Source organism: Saccostrea echinata, unplaced genomic scaffold (genome assembly GCF_033153115.1).
Source record: "Saccostrea echinata isolate AGI-Se365-2 ecotype Australia unplaced genomic scaffold, CSIRO_AGI_Sech_v1 ptg000033l, whole genome shotgun sequence".
In the NCBI taxonomy this organism is placed as follows: Eukaryota; Metazoa; Mollusca; class Bivalvia; order Ostreida; family Ostreidae; genus Saccostrea; species Saccostrea echinata.
The window spans coordinates 32397104-32418148 of NW_026889782.1; the positions used below are offsets into that span (position 1 = coordinate 32397104).

At 33.8% G+C, this 21045-nt stretch overlaps 1 protein-coding gene across 9 annotated transcripts in view; it reads left to right on the plus strand.

Annotated features, from left to right (window-relative positions):
- LOC133199228 (protein couch potato-like) overlaps positions 1-21045 on the plus strand; it is an 82274-nt gene that overhangs the window by 52403 nt on the left and 8826 nt on the right. For 4 of the 9 annotated variants that reach the window (XM_061335069.1, XM_061335074.1, XM_061335075.1 and 1 more), the window contains exons 2-8: positions 6951-7028; positions 9315-9368; positions 11033-11095; positions 11547-11685; positions 13567-13718; positions 16494-16520; positions 19408-19667. In XM_061335069.1, coding sequence (XP_061191053.1) covers positions 6951-7028; positions 9315-9368; positions 11033-11095; positions 11547-11685; positions 13567-13718; positions 16494-16520; positions 19408-19667 — 773 coding nt within the window. Of the gene's footprint in view, positions 1-6950; positions 7029-8621; positions 8676-9314; positions 9369-11032; positions 11096-11546; positions 11686-13566; positions 13719-16493; positions 16521-19407; positions 19668-21045 lie in introns of all 9 variants that reach the window. The other 5 variants (XM_061335070.1, XM_061335076.1, XM_061335071.1 and 2 more) reach the window with 4 other exon arrangements.

Consider the following 21045-nt stretch of genomic DNA (forward strand, 5'->3'; position numbering starts at 1 on the left):
AGTATAAATTGATTACTAACTGACCCTGATGTTTATTCTTCTGTCTGGTCAATTCTGGACCACCTGCTGCAACTCAATCAAATAATGACCAGGCCACTCAGATGAGGCTTCAGGAATAATGGTTATAACCAACAACCCCTCTTCCAGAGATTTTTAAAAATAACAAGCATACTGTCAAATTTCCATCTGTACAAATTTTGCAGTATGATACTTTTCCAGGTTTTCTCTTTGTTGATCCTAGCACCCTCTGACTATTCTTTTAACTAAGGATTTGCAGCCCCTTTATTGTGTAACCTCCATTCTCATTAAGACCCCTGACTTATACTGCTTCTAGTTGTTTTCATACATCTACTAAATTCTCCGGAATCATTAGGTCTGACAACAGCCGTGCAGAAAAAAAAAACGAACCTGTTAATTAGTGGATACTGAAGCTATATTAATGTCACTAAAACACGGATGATTTGGTGAATTAGAAAGACTACATAGTTAACTTAGTAAAGGATATTGACTAAAGGCAATGTTTAATGGATCAACTATCCGAGATCCTGTCAGAATTATCTTTACTTGATCTCCAAAGAAAATTTGTATGTTTACGAAAGATTACAAGAGAAACTGAATCTATACAAAAAATTATCTCTCCTGAATCAAAGAAGAAATTGAAATGCTACTCACTGTTCATTGTATATGTTTCATATCATTCATCTTGTCAAACTAATGTTACTGCTAGGTAAGAGACATGATCTATGATACAATGAATTATTTTATATTGATGTCTAGATTATCTGAAACTTTGTCAATTTTGTAAGGTGATCAAGCTCTTTTTGTAATGTGATTGAGCCCTTTTTGTAAGGTGATCAAGCTCTTTTTGTATTGTGATCGAGCTCTTTTTGTAATGTGATCGAGCTCTTTTTGTAATGTGATGGAGCTCTTTTTGAACAGACTCTGTAAAGTGAGCGGTTTTCTCATTGAGTGCTTTAGAGGGCAGTATACAGAGTGTAATGACTCATGTCACCGGGACATTCACTAAATAGAAAGATCAATCCTGGAAATGATCAAGTTTCTCAAATGAAAAATTGTCTCTCAGAATTTGATTACAGACCATATTCAGTGACACAATAGAGATCACATCTCTTTTTGACATTACTGTTTAGTGTGATAAGGTTGTGTAAAACTGTGGAATCATTTTTAGGTCAGGGGGGGTCAATGTTTGTGGGCAATCAAAATTTTACTGGTTTTAGGGGACACACTGGTGACCCACAAAGTCCAGGAACATTGGTTCCCCACACACAATCATCGATGATTCTACAGAATTCACACAATGTATAGGATGCTGGAAGGTTCTGTCTCAGGTACATGTCTCAATGTTTCAAAGATCACAGGAAAGAGAAAGGAATATTTTAAATGTTTTCTAAGAATACTTTTAATATAAGATTGATTATCCAAAGGGAGATCGTTAACTCCCTAATGAACACTAGGTATAATTCTAATTGTTAGTACCAGTTTTCAGTTATTAATAAGTTTTAATAGCAACCATCTCCTTTCCTATAGTAATCACACATTTCACCTTAAGGGAAAAAAACAACAAAAAACATACAACAGTAATGGTAATAAATAAAACAGCCTCAAAAAAGTTTAAAAAAAAAAGAATTTTGAAAAAAATTTTGCAATAGGAAAACTCTTTCAAGCTGCATTGTAATATTGGTCCGGGGCTGGACTATAGGTTTTGTGAGTATGTGATTGATTCCAACTGTTATCCCACTCTCTCTTTGTTAAAGGGGAAAAAAAACAAACACACAATGTGAGGAGAAGTGATTCAATAAAATGTTAACATCAGTCAGGGGAATTCCTGGATAACAAAAATAGGGCCTGATTTCCTATGGAGAGGAAATATATACAGTAAATGTTTGCCGGATAATTAGCATGAAATTGATCCAGACGTGGAAATTCATTGATGATAACAGTGTCTGGGGACTCCGGATGTTTTAGGAGAGTCTGAGATAAGTTTTGAAGTTTCCAGGAACAGAAAGGGAGAAGTTGGAAATTAATTCCACTGAGACTAGGATGATCAGAATAACGGTGTGATGCATGTACCGTGTTTTCCTTTTATTTCAAAGTAAAGGGTTAAACATCAATTGTAACAGGCTTTGGATTGAGGTTTATGACAAATCAACAATTAAATGTTGATTTTCTTATTTCAAAGCTTCATTTTTATCAATGGAAGTGGTCAATTTGGTTGTTTTTTTTAGGCATTTTTATCAATTGAAGCAGTCAATTTGGTCGGATTTTAGGGAAAACACTGCATGTGTATTCTATATCACACAGAGATAAAATGAAGGAGCATTTGCTTAATTATTAAATGTTCTGCTTAAGAATTGTGTACCAAAATTGATCAAATAATTCAGAGAGAAAGAGAAAGATTACTCAAAAAACTCTATGGTTTTACTGCTCACTTCCTCTATGTAATATACCTAATTCTCACACCCTGACTATTTCCATGGGGATAATTTTGGTTTCCCCCTCCCCCTGATGATTGTCAGATACAGGTGAGAATTGCTGGCAGTGATTACCTGTATTTACCTGTTGAATTATACCTGGACAACAAGTCATTTCTGTTTTGTTTTGATGATAAGATCAGCATGAAACTCGGAACTACGGATATCTCACTAATTAAATGTGCATTTTGTGCAAATGCCATGTGATGAAGTAGTAATTGTCATTTCGTCTCTGGTTGCTATGCTACAACTTTTGCATGTATTTGAAATTAAGTCACTGTTCAACAGCTGCAAAGACTTCAGAGGGGGATAATATGATTTGTCGTTATAGCTTAAGTGTAGCGGACTCCATTTAATACTTCATGGGGGTGTATATATATATATAGATATATTAATGGTAAAGGGGAACATCTGATACGGTTTCTATTAGGAGTCTCCTGTTTATCCCAGACTGAGATATTTGATAACATCGCAGTGGTATGTACAGGTTGACTAGAGATTTGACTTTTATTTTAAATGTAGAGATTTATTATAGAGACATCTCTGCCTTTGTGACTTTTGAAATTTTTTATCCACGGAGTCTGTTGAGAATGCTTACATGTTGACTACCGTTTGGGGTTTCTTCTGAGGGAAGAGCTTGAGACTTGATCAAGAGACAACATCTATTGCCCGTGCGACTATTGAAATTTTTATCTGTGGAGTGTGTATCTGTAGTAGTCTTGTGGAGTTTTAATGGCTTCCTAGAGATTTAGTAGGAGTTAACAGAAAATATACACACAGGATTTTTTCTTTTTTAAAACTGTACGAGTTTGACTCTGCTTTGATCCATCTTCCTATCTCTGGAGCGGGATAATTCTATATATTCAGTGTTAAGCTTCAGCTAATGTTTGACTTTATGGATGTTCACATCGGAGACAGTAGTAAAATGGTAATTATTAATTTGCTTATTAACTTGAGACTTGGTTTTTAAGCTTGGTAGCTTGAGTGAGGATTTAAGCCCAGTGAGTTGTACGAATATAAACCTCTTGTGATTTTCCTGACTGAGACTTGGTGATATAAACCTCTTGCGATTCCCTTGACACAATATATTTCATTCCCAGGAAATGAATCCAATGACGCTAATTTTATTGGGTCTCGGAGACATTATAGTATCAGGTGTGAGACATTGAGTTCTATAGGATATATACGACTGTGTGATCAATACAGGGTTATATAATATCTGTCAACAGAATGATGCTGAAATTCCAGGTACAACAACAAACTCAAGGATTTTATTCTGACTGCTGTCATTTCCTTTGTATTATTGCAGTGGAAGAAAAAAAATCAATGTATCGTATGCAGATTAAGATAACGGAATGGCTGTGATGCTTTGTTTATATATCCCATAATTAATTAAATTAGCATGGCGAAAACAAATTCATGTTGCATATAACGCTCTTTATATAAATTAAAAAATTCATTAACATGTAAGAATTACTTTTTATGAAAGGTTTCTTTGATATATTTAAATTTTTAAATAGGAAAATGTAATTTTTCTGTGTGTAGGGGATTCACTGTTTTAATTGTGTAAATTACATCGAACTGCATGATGAAATTAACTAGAGTCTGCAGGAAAGTTAATTTGATTTTTAAATTTTGTAAAAACAAAACAAACAAAAAAAAAACAAAAAAAAAGAATGCAGTCATGGGTCTAGAGAAATTTAAAATTAATGATGTTGCAATTCTTACAGAAGGGAAAAAATCTTGAAGAATTTTTAATCAAAATGTTTTTATCAATAAATTCAAATTAGAAATTAAATTTCTCAATGCTTTTACAGTTGACTTTTAATTACAATTATATACAATGCAGTTCTTTTCATCACGTAATGTATGGAATAATTTCTATTGTAGTTGCGTAATACGCAGTGACAAACAAAATAAATTTTTACATAAATAAACTTCTGTGACAGTAAATGCTTTTTAATGATGTGACTAATAATTACTGTGTAACGAATGTTTGTTAATTAATGACTCTAATGAAGGACTCTACCTATAGGTATCATATGCTCAGTTCACTTGATTACCCTTAGTGAACATTTAATTTGAGTCGTATTCACCAGGTAAGAAAATGACAGGTCTGGTTAATTAAGGTCCCAAATTAAGACGTTTGCTACATTCCAGATGCCTGTACTTATAAAGTACACTAATTTCTTTATTTATTTCATATAGCACAACACTTTTAAATGTAATGCATCATATTAGTTTAAACTATAAATGTAGACAAGATTGCCCTCTATGGAGTACTCTGTTGGGAATATATATATAGTTGAATGAATAACCTTGTTTCTTCTTTCTGCTTATCTGAAGAAATTCTGTGTACTTCTGCATTAATATTTTAAGCTTGTATATTAAATTTTATAAACATGTTTACCAAGTGTACATACGCATAGCCATAAGATATATTATTAAAAATATTGATCAAGTACTTCTAATTACATACAACTAATTTCTGTAAATGAATCATCATGAAGTTTTGTCAAGCCTTAATTAGAAAAATGAAAATCAAATGATGGTATATCAGTTGTATTACATATCTCTATGTGCTTTGTCACATCATGATGAAAAACATCCCATGTGGGTGTTGAGGAGTAAAACTCTCAGTATGGCTGTTTAATTATAACCAGTATCAGTATGGCTGTCTAATTAACCAGTATCAGTATGACTGTCTAATTAACCAGTATCAGTATGGCTGTCTAATTATAACCAGTATCAGTATGGCTGTCTAATTATAACCAGTATCAGTATGGCTGTCTAATTATAACCAGTATCAGTATGGCTGTCTATTTAACCAGTATCAGTATGGCTGTCTAATTATAACCAGTATCAGTATGGCTGTCTAATTAACCAGTATCAGTATGGCTGTCTAATTATACCCAGTATCAGTATGGCTGTCTAATTATAACCAGTATCAGTATGGCTGTCTAATTATAACCAGTATCAGTATGGCTGTCTAATTATAACCAGTATCAGTATGGCTGTCTAATTATAACCAGTATCAGTATGGCTGTCTAATTAACCAGTATCAGTATGGCTGTCTAATTATAACCAGTATCAGTATGGCTGTCTAATTATAACCAGTATCAGTATGGCTGTCTAATTAACCAGTATCAGTATGGCTGTCTAATTATAACCAGTATCAGTATGGCTGTCTAATTATAACCAGTATCAGTATGGCTGTCTAATTAACCAGTATCAGTATGGCTGTAAAATATAACCAGTATCAGTATGGCTGTCTAATTATAACCAGTATCAGTATGGCTGTCTAATTAACCAGTATCAGTATGGCTGTCTAATTATAACCAGTATCAGTATGGCTGTCTAATTATAATTAGTATCAGTATGGCTGTCTAATTAACCAGTATCAGTATGACTGTCTAATTATAACCAGTATCAGTATGGCTGTCTAATTATAACCAGTATCAGTATGGCTGTCTAATTATAACCAGTATCAGTATGGCTGTCTAATTATAACCAGTATCAGTATGGCTGTCTAGTTAACCAGTATCAGTATGACTGTCTAATTAACCAGTATCAGTATGGCTGTCTAATTAACCACTATCAGTATGGCTGTCTAATTATAACCAGTATCAGTATGGCTGTCTAATTAACCAGTATGACAGCTGCTTACACAATCCGACACATTTGTCTCTTCTCTGCTGAAATCTCAGTTTGACAATTTCTTTATACAGTTTGTAAGAATTATAACATTTTAAGTACCTTTCTGTAAATCATTTTGTAAGAAAACTTTATTTTTACAATACATGTATTTCATGTTTTGTGTGGGTGGTAGTTTGAAATGTTTAAGTCCAGCAGATTTTGGTAAATTTGATTACAAACCAATGCAGGGTTTTAGCTAATGCAAGCTTTTACAGAACTTTGATTTAACTCGTGTGAAGATCTATAATTGAGAGACTTGGTGCAACATTTTTTTTACTGTGAAAGTAAATTTCTCCATTTCAGTGCATATCTAGATAAATCTAGTAGATAAATATTTAAAGCTTTACACAAATGGATTGGAAGTTGTTTGGTTTATTTTTAGAGTCCTTGAATCATTTTGTGCAATGACATTTAACCACAGTAAAGTGATATATGAGAATTTGCTTCTATATTGGCTAAAATTTTCCATTTATTCTTGATGTAAGGGAAATAACTGCATCCTAAATTTTTGCAAGTTTTTGGCTGGTGATTGCAGTGCATGTACTTAATATAGACCAATGGCACCAATGCTTTAGGTTCTAGATACAAGGAGCTGCTATCTATCAAACAATAAACTATATAAAGGCCGGGGTCTGAGATGATATAGGATTTTTTCTTCAGGAGTATCTGGAACTGAGAACAATTGCTTCATTGTTATCTTTATAATTTGATTAGGAAATTAACAAACCAGTAGTGTTTATGATTGTTTATATCTATTTTTAGGTACGTACCCTATTTGTTAGTGGTCTACCAATGGATGCCAAGCCTAGGGAACTCTACCTCTTGTTCAGGGCGTATAAGGTAGGTATCTATAGCAACCAAAACAAGCGCAGAATTCCTCCATCAGAAACTTGTATCAGATAATCATGATAATAATTATTAATTTTTCATTGATTTCATTATATGTGATGATTGCTGTTTTTGTATTCAATTATTTTTAGCAGTTTATGAGAAATCTTTAAAATCTGATACAACAGTTGACCTGGCTTGTAGGTCATAGGTCATAAAGGTCATACCCAGCTGTATAATGTAACTGTCTGACCGATATATCTTGTGCGAGGTGAAACATTCAGTAAATCAATGTGTATAGTATAATCTTTTAATTCCACCATTATGAAAATTGGGAAGGAAATGTTCTTTCTTTATTAGTGATTAATGCTTTGATTGTTAAAGGATTAACAGAAATTATAATACTATTTGAGATTAGCATTAAATCTCTGGGTTAGGAATTGTCTCATTTTCTTAAGAGGGAATGAAAAATGGTTTAGGGACTATGATATCCTACTGTCCTAAATAATTATTTTCCTCATATCTTTCTCCATATTGTAAACTAGATTTACTTGCATTTCGTCTTTATCCTCTTCTTCTGTTGGAAAAATGTCATCATGATAAAAAAAAATCCAATCTGTGAATATAGGGGTGTCCCACCTTAAATGTGAAGGGACGATCCACCTTAAATGTATGTAATCTGTGCCAAAATTATTGTCTGCAGTCAGGCATTTATGTCTTCTGACCATTTAATGTATAAAATGTAGCATTTTATTGGTAACATTATTATTTACATCATTCCTGCCCATTATTAATGTTCATATGGTCATCAATTTTGCCTCTGACTCCATGTGTTGTTCATTACGTATGATTTAGTAGAAAATAAACACACCATTTCATGTGTTGGTTAACTGATTGTGTGATGTTAATTAACTAGAGGGCAGGGAATGTAGAGTAATGTTTTATATGTGTTTAATCCCCCTGCAATAATACTACTCCCTTTGTGATAACTAATTACTGCTCCCTTGCTGCTATGTTAGATATCCAGATGTTGTATTGTCAACCCAATTTATACCTTGTAGATTTACCTCCCTTTGACTCTTAATATGTACCTATATTGAGCAGAATTTATGAAAAGTTTTCTATCTTATTTTTTTTCTAATTTATAAATGCAGTGATAAGCATGTGTCAGTTGATCACACTTTCTTAAAAAAAAATGTCACAGTCTTATATTTATTGAAATGTTTCAAGATTTTAAATATACATTTTTTCAATCACTTCAATTACTTACTTTCTTTTAAATTTTTTGTTTACATCAAACACAAAAGCACTTTTTTTCCTTTCAAAATGAATATTTCTGGATTTCTGAGAGCAATTAATAACATTTTTTTCACTACTCAAGAAAAAAAATTTATAATATTGAAATGGCACACTTCATCTTAAATTTAATCAAATGTATCTTTTTTCTCTAAGAAATAATTTTTTTTTCTAAACTTTAATGTTTTTAAAATAATTTAATATTTCTGATGAATTCTGGTCATTTTGTCACTTGTGGTTGGAGAAATGAGCCTAACCTGTCTGTCTGTCTGTGTGCAGTCTTTATTTAGCACTCGATTCTGCTTCCAGGGTTATGAAAATGCTTTGTTAAAGGTGATGGGAAAACCCGGCAAAAATAACAGCGTAAGTTCAAAGGTCACAGTTGTCATAACAGCACCATCACCATAGTAACCTCACAATGTCTGAGATTTGGCTGGTGCTATCACTTGTTTAATGTGTGGGAGACGTATGGCGGAAATTAACAACAAATCAAGCATGCTTATATTTTATTGCAAACTAACTGTGTGGTAACACCATATGACTATTTTTGTTTGTTTTCTGCTAACCCTATTAGGTTGTGTTGAATGCTATTAATATTCACATGATCTTATTTAAATGTTTTCCTCTGTTTGTTCTAGAAGTGGTTGCAGAAAAAAACCTTATTATAGTAAAAAAAAAACCCATTAAAGTATTCGTTCAAAGGAGATATGTATTTTTTTCTGTGATCACCTTTGAATAATTGGAGGATATTTGATGTCAAACTAAAAAGCCTTACAAGACTATAAGAGAATTAAGCCAAGTTGAAATAAAGTACATTTTCTTTAGAACTGCTGATTGCAAAATCGGCACTAAAGACTGTAAGGAATAATCATTATTTTATTGTCTATTGACTTGGTTTGGTCTCTTCCACGTCTTTAAGAGCTATAAATAGAATCATCAGCAGCATTGTCACATGACTCACATGGCACCATTGTTGCGAATGATCACATGTTTATTTTACAGGGGTACGAAGGCTCCCTGTTAAAAGTCACAAATAAAAACGGCAAAAACACGTCTGTAAGTACCCGACACAGGCCGATCCATTACAGAACATCCTGTCACCCCCTCTGTGTGTATCATTCCAATAGTTTGATTGACAATATATACTGGGATTGGACATCATTATGCTAATGGGGGGTGACCAGGATTCAACTTTTAGAAAAAAAATAGCTGATAAAACTAGAAAGTCCACCAGAAAACTCATCTAAGTCTTTATGACTTGGAAATATTTCTGTTTTATTTTCTACCAATTTATTTTCAAAAACCACATGTTTATAATTCAAAAGATAAAAGATTTATGTAAAGAGTGATCTGATTGGACAACAGTTGATGTCAGCTGATTTTGAATAAGTTGTTTCTGTAATGTGATTGGTGGAACAACTGCATGTCAGGCAGAGGGCATGTATAGGTGGTGGATAATTATGTAACCAGATGTTGTCATCTAGAAAACTTTTATCTGTTTTTCTATCCCTTCTTTCTTCATTTCATCTTTCCCTCCAATATACATGTATCACATTGTATGAAACCTTATTTTGATGTTCTTAGATACATGGTTACCCCGAGTTCAGTGGTATTTAACGATGTTAAAGCCTTGGTTGGCGCTAAAGCATTTGCTATTACAATTATTTTTGATTGGCTACTTATAAGTAGAAGTTTATTTGTGCTCACTTTTGATTTGAATAGCTGATATTAGAGTATTATACATCCCAAACATTTAATTTTCCTAAGCCTAGCATTAATGATTAGATATGCTACTTTCTCCCCTATGATGAACCCGTTTGAGTTATTTTCATGCATGAAATAATCCATCTGAATCATAAGGTATTTAATTCATAATCTCATTTCTAAATGAATTTTGCAAAATTTACATCATACATTTTATACAAGACAAAGTATTAAATAAATCAAAAATTGATTAATATTTATGTTAAACTGTAGCCATTGCCTAATAATATAGATAATAAATTAATTTATTAAAATGTAATGAATATGCATGAATCCTGAATGAATATTCATCATCAGAATAAAAAGCATTCATGAATCAAAGCTTTATAAACAAGTAATTTGAATTTCAGCAATTTGCCTATGACAATGACTCATGCCAATACTAGCTCTTCATTCTGGTTCAAATACAGGTTCTATTAATCATATTTCCTATACATTTATGTCTAATATCTTGTTAAATGAAGCACATACTTTAGAGAAAAATTTTGGAAGGAAAGAAAAGATTATTCATTCTCTTGCCCGATATTGAAGGAAACAAGTCCAAAAAGTTCAGAAACAAGTCAGTTTTAAATGTACTTGGAAATTCAGGAAGAAATCAGTATTGCTTACATTGAGGTCATCATAATCAGTCACGGTCCATCTACTTCAACATTTCTAATCACTTCATCAGTCTGATTCTCTTTCTTTCCTCTCTCTCTCCCTCTCTTTCTCTCTCTGTGATTTAATCACAGATGTAAATGAAGTTCAATATTATTTTGATACCAGTCTATATATTACTCTATAAGATATATGAGTAGTGAGTTATATCCTGCTTTTGACATCACTTTAACCACTGCTGTGCTGTGTAAATATTAACCAATGATACAGTGTTTTCACAATAATAAACATATTATTGCTGGTTTTCTAATTTCTGTATTTTCTATCTGTAAATAAATAACCTACCTTTGTGTTTACAGCCTGTAGGATTTGTGACATTTAGTTCTAGAAGTGCAGCGGAGGCAGCTAAACAAGATTTACAGGTGAGTGATTTATACAGGTTAGTGAGGTCAATGGTCTACCTGAATAGGTAAGTCATTTACCTGTACAGGTGACTGACTTACTTGCCAAGTATCTTATGTGATTTGATAAAATCTAATATACCCTGGTATATTAGTTAGTATGCATTTGTCAAAGAATGACTAAAAAGTGCTATATTGAAGATCACCATACTAGCTTAAATATTGACAACAGGTCTTTTTTCTTCTTGTGTAAAACTATAACCCCTTAAGGCTCAGCAGCTTTAGATACTGTTTATTCAGTTTGATTATCCTTAAATTTACAGGACTCCTACCATGTTTGATAATACTGTAAATGCCCTTGTTGTTTCCATGTGTCATACAACCAACAACATGTGATTTTCTGGTTGTTAGGTTTGATTCAGATCTTTCATATAAATTAATAAACTGTTGATATGTATTTTTTTAATTTCAGGGTGTAAGGTTTGATCCTGACTTGCCACAAACCTTAAGGTTGGAGTTTGCAAAGAGCAACACAAAAGTCACAAAGCCTAAACAACAAAGTCCACAGCCAGCTGCCACCCATCCTACACTAATCCACCCAATCACAGGGCGTAAGTCACATCACATGACAAAAACAGCCAATCTTAGGGCGTAAGTTACATCACATGACAAAAACAGCCAATCACAGGGCGTAAGTTACATCACATGACAAAAAAACAGCCAATCACAGGGCGTAAGTTACATCACATGACAAAAAAACAGCCAGCTGCCACCCATCCTACACTAATCCACCCAATCACAGGGCGTAAGTTACATCACATGACAAAAACAGCCAATCACAGGGCGTAAGTTACATCACATGACAAAAACAGCCAGCTGCCACCCATCCTACACTAATCCACCCAATCACAGGGCGTAAGTTACATCACATGACAAAAACAGCCAATCACAGGGCGTAAGTTACATCACATGACAAAAACAGCCAGCTGCCACCCATCCTACACTAATCCACCCAATCACAGGGCGTAAGTTACATTACATGACAAAAACAGCCAGCTGCCACCCATCCTACACTAATCCACCCAATCACAGGGCGTAAGTTACATCACATGACAAAAACAGCCAGCTGCCACCCATCCTACACTAATCCACCCAATCACAGGGCGTAAGTTACATTACATGACAAAAAAACAGCCAGCTGCCACCCATCCTACACTAATCCACCCAATCACAGGGCGTAAGTTACGTTACATGACAAAAAAAAACAACAGCCAATCACAGGGCAAAATAACATTGCATAACAAAAACAGCCAATCACAGGGCATAATAACATCACATGACAAAAACAGCCAATCATAGGGCATAAGTAACATCACATGACAAAACCAGCCAATGACAGGGTATAAAGAACATAACACCCCCAAAAACAGCCAATTACAGGACATTACATCAGTCTCAAAAAAATATCACAGGGCTTAAGTAACACAGAATGAAAAGGTCATTCACAGGTTGTTACATCACACACACACAAAAGAAGAAAAGCAAAAAAAAAAAAAAAAACAGCCAATCACAGGGCATAAATCACATGACCCCCTCCAAAAAAACAAACAAACAAACAAAAAACTCAGCCAATCACAGGGCATAACATCACATAACCAAAAGAAAACAAACAACAGCCAATCATAGTGCATAAATAATGTTATCACACTTTAAAATAAGCAGTCATTTACAGAGTGTAAGGATACTGCTACCTTTTAAGGTAATTTGAAGAGAGAAACCTCAAAAATTATTATTATATAAACATCAACAGTTTGCCAGGAATTATGTCACACTGGAAAATTAAATTAAATGTGCTTAAGTTTTACATGTATATTGACCTTCATCTATCTAATTTAAATCGTCATAGTTTTAGAATTCTTCAGTGAATAGAGGGTCTTTCCCCATTAAATGATATATGTATTAAACACCAGTTTTTCAGATCAGCTACTGAATAATAAGAATTTGAAGAATTCTACATGATTGCAATAAAACATTCTATAAAGATAATCAAAGTTACCGTAGGAAAGAAATGCCAGGGGAGATAATACTTTAGAGACGCACCAATGACACTTAGGGAATAGGTGTTTTGATGATTATGTAACAAATTGTGATTCAGTGTAACTGGTGTTGGACTTTTTATCAGTATTGAAATTATAGACAGATTTTGATAGATTTCAATTGTTATTAATACTTTGAGCATTTATGATTTAGCTAAATAATAGTTATAGCAGGGGTGTTTGAAAATAATACCGAGTTTGTTTATTTTGATAAAATGGGAAATTTGCTGTTTGCTGTGTTTGTTAATGGGTTTAGGTAATTTTACAGAAGTGTATCTTATGTATGTAGTTGTTTTGAATTTATGAGTGATGAATGGGTCATAAACTGTAGTAGCCTCACTAACAAGTACTCTGCTTTTATTTTGCACGTGTGGATCGTCTCCCTTTGCCTTTCAGAGGAACTTAGTGCAGCCTTTTTCCCAGGGGCCACCGAGACGTGGGCACCACATCCTCTGGCGGCATACCCAGAACTGGCAGCACCCACGGCGGCTCTTCACCACCATGCGGCGCTCATCCAGCACCCCGCGCTGGCACAAGTCCCGGTACGGGTTAGTGGTCAATTTTCTATACCTTTTACTGCACACGTGCAAAACACTGGGACACAACAGTCACCATGGCAATAATGTCACCTGGGGTATCCATGGCAACCACTGTTTTTTGGGGGATTTGAAGGTCACTGAAGGTCACTCTGTCACTAAGATTTACACGTGTGTGTGACATTTTGTTGTATGGATAATTTGTCTGGGAGGAATGTCAAACACGGACACACATGATTTAGATCACATTGTATATTTTGCTATAGCTGAGCACATTTACTAATCATACTAGAAAAGTACACATTGAAACAAAAAAATAAGTGAACAATAAACAGAGGCTAAGAAAGAAGATTTAATAAAGAGGTAATGTGAGGTTATATTTAGCAAGCAGTTTCTTCTTGGTATATTTATTAAACAGCGTGTTCAGCACTCACATAATTTGGACCATGTCTGCTTGGTTAATAAATTGTTACACAAACAGAGCAATTCTTCATTGGGACTTTATTTTCTTCATATATAAATGTGCCAATAATAACATACTGGTCCCCTATAGTTAGATCCTCTCTCATACTGTTTGAAAATCTTTGTGACAAAAATGATCAGAAATATTAGTGCAAATGAGACCTCCTTTCAATGTAATTGCCACAGATTATATGTCTGGAACCTTATGCATTGCTTCTGTTAAAAGAACAGAAAAAAATTAAATTTAAAAATGTCTAACTTATCAGAAACGGCCATGAATGAATACAATTTAAAATCATGAAATTTATTTTCTTCCTAGCGCTTTAACTAAGGTTGATAATAAGGCATGGATTTTGATTAAAATGTAACACAGAGGGTGATTTTAAGCTCCATTCCTGATGATAAAATTTACACTGATTTTTAAGTCTGTAGATTAAGTGTCAGTACTGGACATTAGGCGACCAAATCAAATCAGGCTTTAGATTTGTTAATTTAGTCTTGAATGGTTCTACCACTGTAAATCCAAAGGTTATTGCAATCATCAGACATTGTTCTGCCAACTTGATTAGAAAGGAATCTCCCATGTTAGGCCATGGTAACTTTTGTTAATCATTAGAAACCTTTGGGTCCATCAAAACTCCACCTTTTTTTATTGGAGATGATTTTGCCTTCATTGTTCAGACATGAATACTCCAGCTTGCCAAGATATTGAGCTAACAATCTTATTACATAGCAGATTTTGGTTAGCTGTTAGGAAACCACTTTGGCTGTTAGGGAATCACTTTGGCTGTTAGAGTGCCACTTAGTTCAAACATTAGCCTACCACTTTGATTAGACACAGGGTTAAAACTTTGATCAATTTCTTGATACCTAAGATACCATTATTGAACAGTTTTAAGTGTTTCAAAGACAGAAAAAGCCCTATATCATTTTGCTGAAAGTCCAGTATAAAGATAAAATTATATTGAATAAAATTGGGTATCATTAATTGTCGCTCTGGGCAGATTGGATGTGTGTTGTAAAGTATTGTGAAGTGTTGTAATCTCTGTGCTGGTAAAATAATACAATTCACAATGCTTTCTTACATTAGTCTGGTATGTTAGGTCTCTTTCAAATAATTGGTCCCTCAACAAAACATCATACAACAGATGTAATTAAGATTTTGAGACTTTCCCCCATACTTTCTTGGTTGTCAGATGGAATTGTGGGAATTTCCAGTTCTCTTCCTGTTGTCCCCTAATCAATGTTGTTTTGCACTGTGTTGTAACTGGTATACGGAGAGGCTATTTTTAGTAATGATTAATTTTAAAATTAAAGCCCTCCGGTGAAGAAATGAGATGTTAATATTCACACTGCAGCTAAGAAAAGACACACTGTCAGAAATGAGATCATATTGACTTGAGAATTTTTGTTTTTCAAATATTAAAAAAGTTTTTACAACTTTTTGAGACACTTGCTACATGTACAAACAAAAAAAAAACAAACAAACATTGGATACATGGAAATGCTGCATTTTTTTTTGGTTGTAAATGATGCGGATATCAAATTCAAAAACTATTAAAAATTCTTCTATAATGTTTAGAATTATTGTTTTAGGATGTTCCCCTATAAATCTTTACAATTTTAAATGCATTTTATAGAATATTTTTGAGAAAATTAAACTTGCGAAAAAAAATAAACTTCATGTAGCTGATATGATTCATTTTACTTACATTTTCATATTTCCTGAAAAAAAAGTTTGGTTGTAAGCAAGTGGAACATTAAATACATATAATTTCAAATGTTTTAGATTGTAAAAAAATATTTTTTTTAATTTTCTGAATGTGCAAATTTGGCTGTAGTGTGTTATGAAGTTAATTAATAGGTTGGAGACTTGTATGGTGTATAATTATTAGTTAATTAACTGTGGCTCTACTAATAATGAATCTTGTTTGCTTCTCCTGACTTCCTGCAAGGAATTCTCAAAATTCTTTTTTAAAGGAATGTTTCCTCTTCCTTTTCTATCTATCTATTTACTGTTTTGTACCCAGATTTCCTCAGATTTTGAATAAAATTCAAGTAAAACAAAAGAAAATTATTCATATGCAGATTCAGTTTTTTCGAGCCAATGAAATGGAATTGATGTATATTTATATTAAAAAATGAGAGTCTGAAATAAAAAAAAAAGGTCGCTTTTTGGATTAAACCAGTGAAATTTAATATACTAACAAAAATAACTTGGGGAAAAACACATAAAAGATGTTGTTTTTTTGCTTCATTATCAATTCTTTTATATGTAACCTTTTGACCTTGTTTTGTGACCTTTGACCTCTTGTAAAATTCTAGGAATGGACATTTCACACCCTCCCTCAGGTATGATAAACATTATTTACTTACTCTCTCACCTGGCACACACCGCAAACTGTTACCAAGGCAACAAACTCGCTCTTCCTGATCCCAAAACAGATTATAAAACAATCCTACTATCACACTATTTATCTCCCCTTCTAGCTTCTATTATAGAAGATTCTCAGCACAAATTATACACTTAATTTTGTAAAATCTAAGTACTGAAAAGCCTCATAAAACAGAATATCAAATGAAGTCCTATCGCATGCTACAATATTGATGCACCTGCTAAATTTATTTCAATATTGGCTGAATTTGCACATAAAAAGTATAAATTGTGTCAAGTTCAAAACTCTCAATAAAGAAGACCATTCAATTCTACTACTGCAGGTACTGGTTTAAAATCTGATCCATTCTAAGTGTTTCCTATTGAAATCAGACATGGATTCAAATATTTACTGCTGCACTGCAAACAAAAGCACCATGGCAACACTATATAGTCCTAGTAATAAGCACAGCTCCTATCTACAATGTTCTGTTAACTGAAAAGAGATGATAAACCATAAGTGAAGCTTTAAAGAGATCAGCTGAGTACTATTTTTGTAGGTCATATATGAAGAAACTTTTTAAGAATCCAGTTAAAACTTTTAAATACGAAAATCTCTCAATAAGGTCTTATTATACTGTTATAGGAATGGATTCCACATATTCAGGTAAATTTAATTAATTTTCAATAACTTTCAATAAAAAATTAAGTGACTATTCAAGCAGTGTTATTTCCAGCCATTTCTTTTTGCAAACATTGAGAGTTTTAAATCAGGGACAGCAACTTTGTTGGCTTGGTAAACTCTGATCCAGAGCACCTTAATCACACCAGCCCTAGACTGAACACCCATCAGCAGTCACAAGAATTCATCTGGAACACGCTTCTTAAATGTGTGTTCTAAAAATAGCATGAATGAAGCCTGCATGTGTTTTGATCAAAGCTCTCTTTCTCTCTTATCTTCTTTTAATTGAATATTCACCAGTCTAACCAAACAACAAGCCATTAATGATTTACGTACAAAATCAATTTGTATACCATACTGTATTTGTGAGAGAATTGTATTATAAAGGGATCCCTTCAATTGACTAAATAGGACTGTATTAATGAATAGATACTTTCACTTGTTTATATAGATGCTTTGTATTTGCATGATATGTCATATATTTAATTTTTCATGGGCCTCTCTACGTCTCAGCTGATGGAATTTACATTTAATGCTCTCAAAAGTTTCATTTTTTGATGTCTCTTTCTTTGGGTAAAAAGCAGTTTATTTTTAAAATAATAAAACTATAATGACATAAAATGGAAAAAAAGATATACTCTGGGTAAGACTTAAGCAACTATTTCAAAATCAAATGAAAAAAATATTTCTTCTCTGACTGCTCTCTGCTTTGACAATTTAGATTAAAAGACAATCAGTTATACCCAATCTTAAAAACCTTTTGATATGGTCGGAGAAAATGAAAAAAAAAATGGAGAGAAATTTCTCCCATTCAATTCATTAACCACTTTTGGTAGATAGAAATTGATTTTAATAAAGCTGTGATGTAGAGGGTCTGCACTGATAGAGAAAGCCAATGTCTTTTTCAGCACCCGAATTTTCTCTGTATAGAGCACACAGTACGGTGTCCTTCCCAGCATTCCTCAGATACACCTAGCCAAGGGGTGCATGCAAGGAGGGCTTCTATCACCACTCTCATTCATTGCTAACATTCACTAAAACCAACGTATTGCTCTGCAGCTTTATTTTATATTTTTGTTTCTCTTATTGCATATTTTTTTCACTCAACGTTTTGTATTACAATTATTTTTTCTATTTTGGGTACAAAAAAGATATATTCCTGTTTCTGGATATGCACCAAAAAAGTAACAAGTAAATTGATTAAGAAAATGAATAAAATCGAAAAATAAGATAATGGTTTGGTTCAGGGGGCATAGCTCTTTATATACTCTGTTTTTTTTTATCCTTAAGAAATGTGACACTTGTTTAACTGTAGATTATTTGTCCCCTCTGATCCTCATATAAGTGTAACAGTAGACTGAGAGAAGCTTTTCTATGTGTGGCACTATCTCCTCTTCTTTTTTCATTGCATTAACGTAGAAACAAAAGTTACCCAGTGTTTTATAGAACACATTTAGTAGTCACCACTGCAAATGACAAATTTTATAGCAAACTCGTATTCGTTATAAAACGTTCTGTTAATGACGTTACCTTCACACTTGAGACATTCACACAAGAAAAATGTATATGTTACAAGAAAGAATCCTTATGTGTAGACAAATAGTTGAGGAACAGTGGAATCCTAAAGCTGGCTTTAGACAAAAAGAGAAGGTAGGTTGTGAATCCGTTTTTGGACAAAAAAAGAATGAGCAATGAATGAAAGAAGTGGAATTGAAGCCCTCCTTTGTTCCAATGGGGTTTTGTCATCACAGTCCCCACACAAATGGTCAGGCTAATTCCTCACACAAGTCTTCTTTGTATCCTACAAGTTTGAAAGAAAATGGGGGATCTGTGTGCAGACACCCGAATTTAAAATGGTTTTCTGCAAGGTTTCTTCAGTCGATACATTTTTATTAAAGATTTGGATAAAATGTTAGAATATATACCGCCATTGAAAATTGAAAGGGGGGGGGGGTCTGAAGGAAATCCATCAAGATATTTCTTGACAAAAAAGAAAAGAAACTTAAATTTAAGGGTCTAGATTCCATCTGGGTACAAGTTCTCTTGACCATACACAGGATGTATGACACACTAGACCTTTTGGGACTGTACACCTCCCATGTCTTAGCTGTATCTGGGGACACAACCATATGCTGGGGAGGGACCCCTGACACTGACGCCTTGACATGGGTTATTATTAACAGATTCACCATCCCACGGTGGTAGCGCCCCCACAAGCTGTTTCTGCCGCCTTGCCACACCCTCCTATTGCGGCCACGCCTATTCTTACTAGTCCACTTAGCACTAGTGTCAGCACGACCGGTACACTGCAAGTACAGACGTCCTCGCAGAGCCCTGGGCTGTCTGTTACGGCACACACCAGCAACTCGCCCTGCTCCACACTGTTTGTGGCTAATCTCGGACAGTTCTCGTCCGAGCAGGAACTCAAAGACCTTTTCAACAGGTTAGTACCCACAATGCACCTTTGAAGCCCCCATGTTACATGGACTGGCGGGTTTACAAACGTGCTTTGAATTTCAAACATATGCATGCAGTCTCTGCCTTTAGAAATTGGACTGTTACAGGCCAGAGACAAAAGACAAAAGTTCCGAAAATTTAATATACAGTAAAAATTATTTTATGATATATATGACAGTTAAGATGGTTCAAGAATGTTTTGAAAGGTATGTATATCACCATACTTTAAACCATGAAGATTTTTTTGCTGGAAGATTTTCTTTGTATGGCTGATCAAAATAGTATTTATTATAACATAAACTGTAACGGATTTTGCAAATTACTAGAAAATTAAACGCAAGTTTTAAATTCATTTGAAAGACATAAAAGGTAAGAGAAGAAAAACAGGAAACCATATGGCGCGATTGGACACAGTGGCGTCAGGAAAACGTCTAGAAATCAACACATGCGTCTGGATCGAGACCCCCATTAAAAAAACTTATTTGCATGGAATCACTCAATCCCAACACACTAAATTATATATGTGTTCATTGTCCGAATTGGAAAAGGGTACACTGAATGTTTGTTTACCTATTAATTGTTTGTTCCCAATCCCAAAACATTTCCCCAAATCATTTTTACTCAAGATCGTTGAATGTGTACCTGTGTTTTTTGTCTGATTTTTGATGGTCACATCTGAATTAGTAACGTTAATCTTGTAGATATAACGTTAAGTCTTAAAGGTAAGCGGAAATGTTTAATCTCCATTTTATAGATCACAAGAACGTTTGACATCTTTACCATCATTTATAGATCACAACAAGAGTTTGGTAGACACTGATTACACCGTAGCTATATTTGAAGCACTTCAGCGCTTGGATGGAAGTAACTTTAAGGAGCCCCCTCACACTCTGTTTATACACCATGGCTATATTATTATATTGTTATTGTTTTTCTGGCTGATTTCTCAGTATACCCTGCATTGTAACAAAGACTTGATTTTTATCAGATTAAGCCATTAAAGGGATTCCTGTAAATTGCAATCAAACTTCGGTAACATAAAACATTCTTAGTTCTGGATTTTGAGTGTCTTGAACATTGAATATCGTGCGATTTTTGTGAGTTCGAGGCTTGAAAATTTGACTTACTAGTATAAAAAGTTTGTATTGAAAATACAACTTTGTAGAATTCTTGCAAAAAGAGTAAGCAGTATGTTTGAGTAAGGAAAATCATTTCTTGAGAATTTACAGTAATTCTGTTTCCTCTGATATAGATCAGGTCTTTGTGGCATGCAGTGGATGGACCATATCTCCATTCTGAAACAGCTGACCCCAGGAAAACATCTCACCTTTCATTTATCAAAATCTATACTCATGGTTTACATA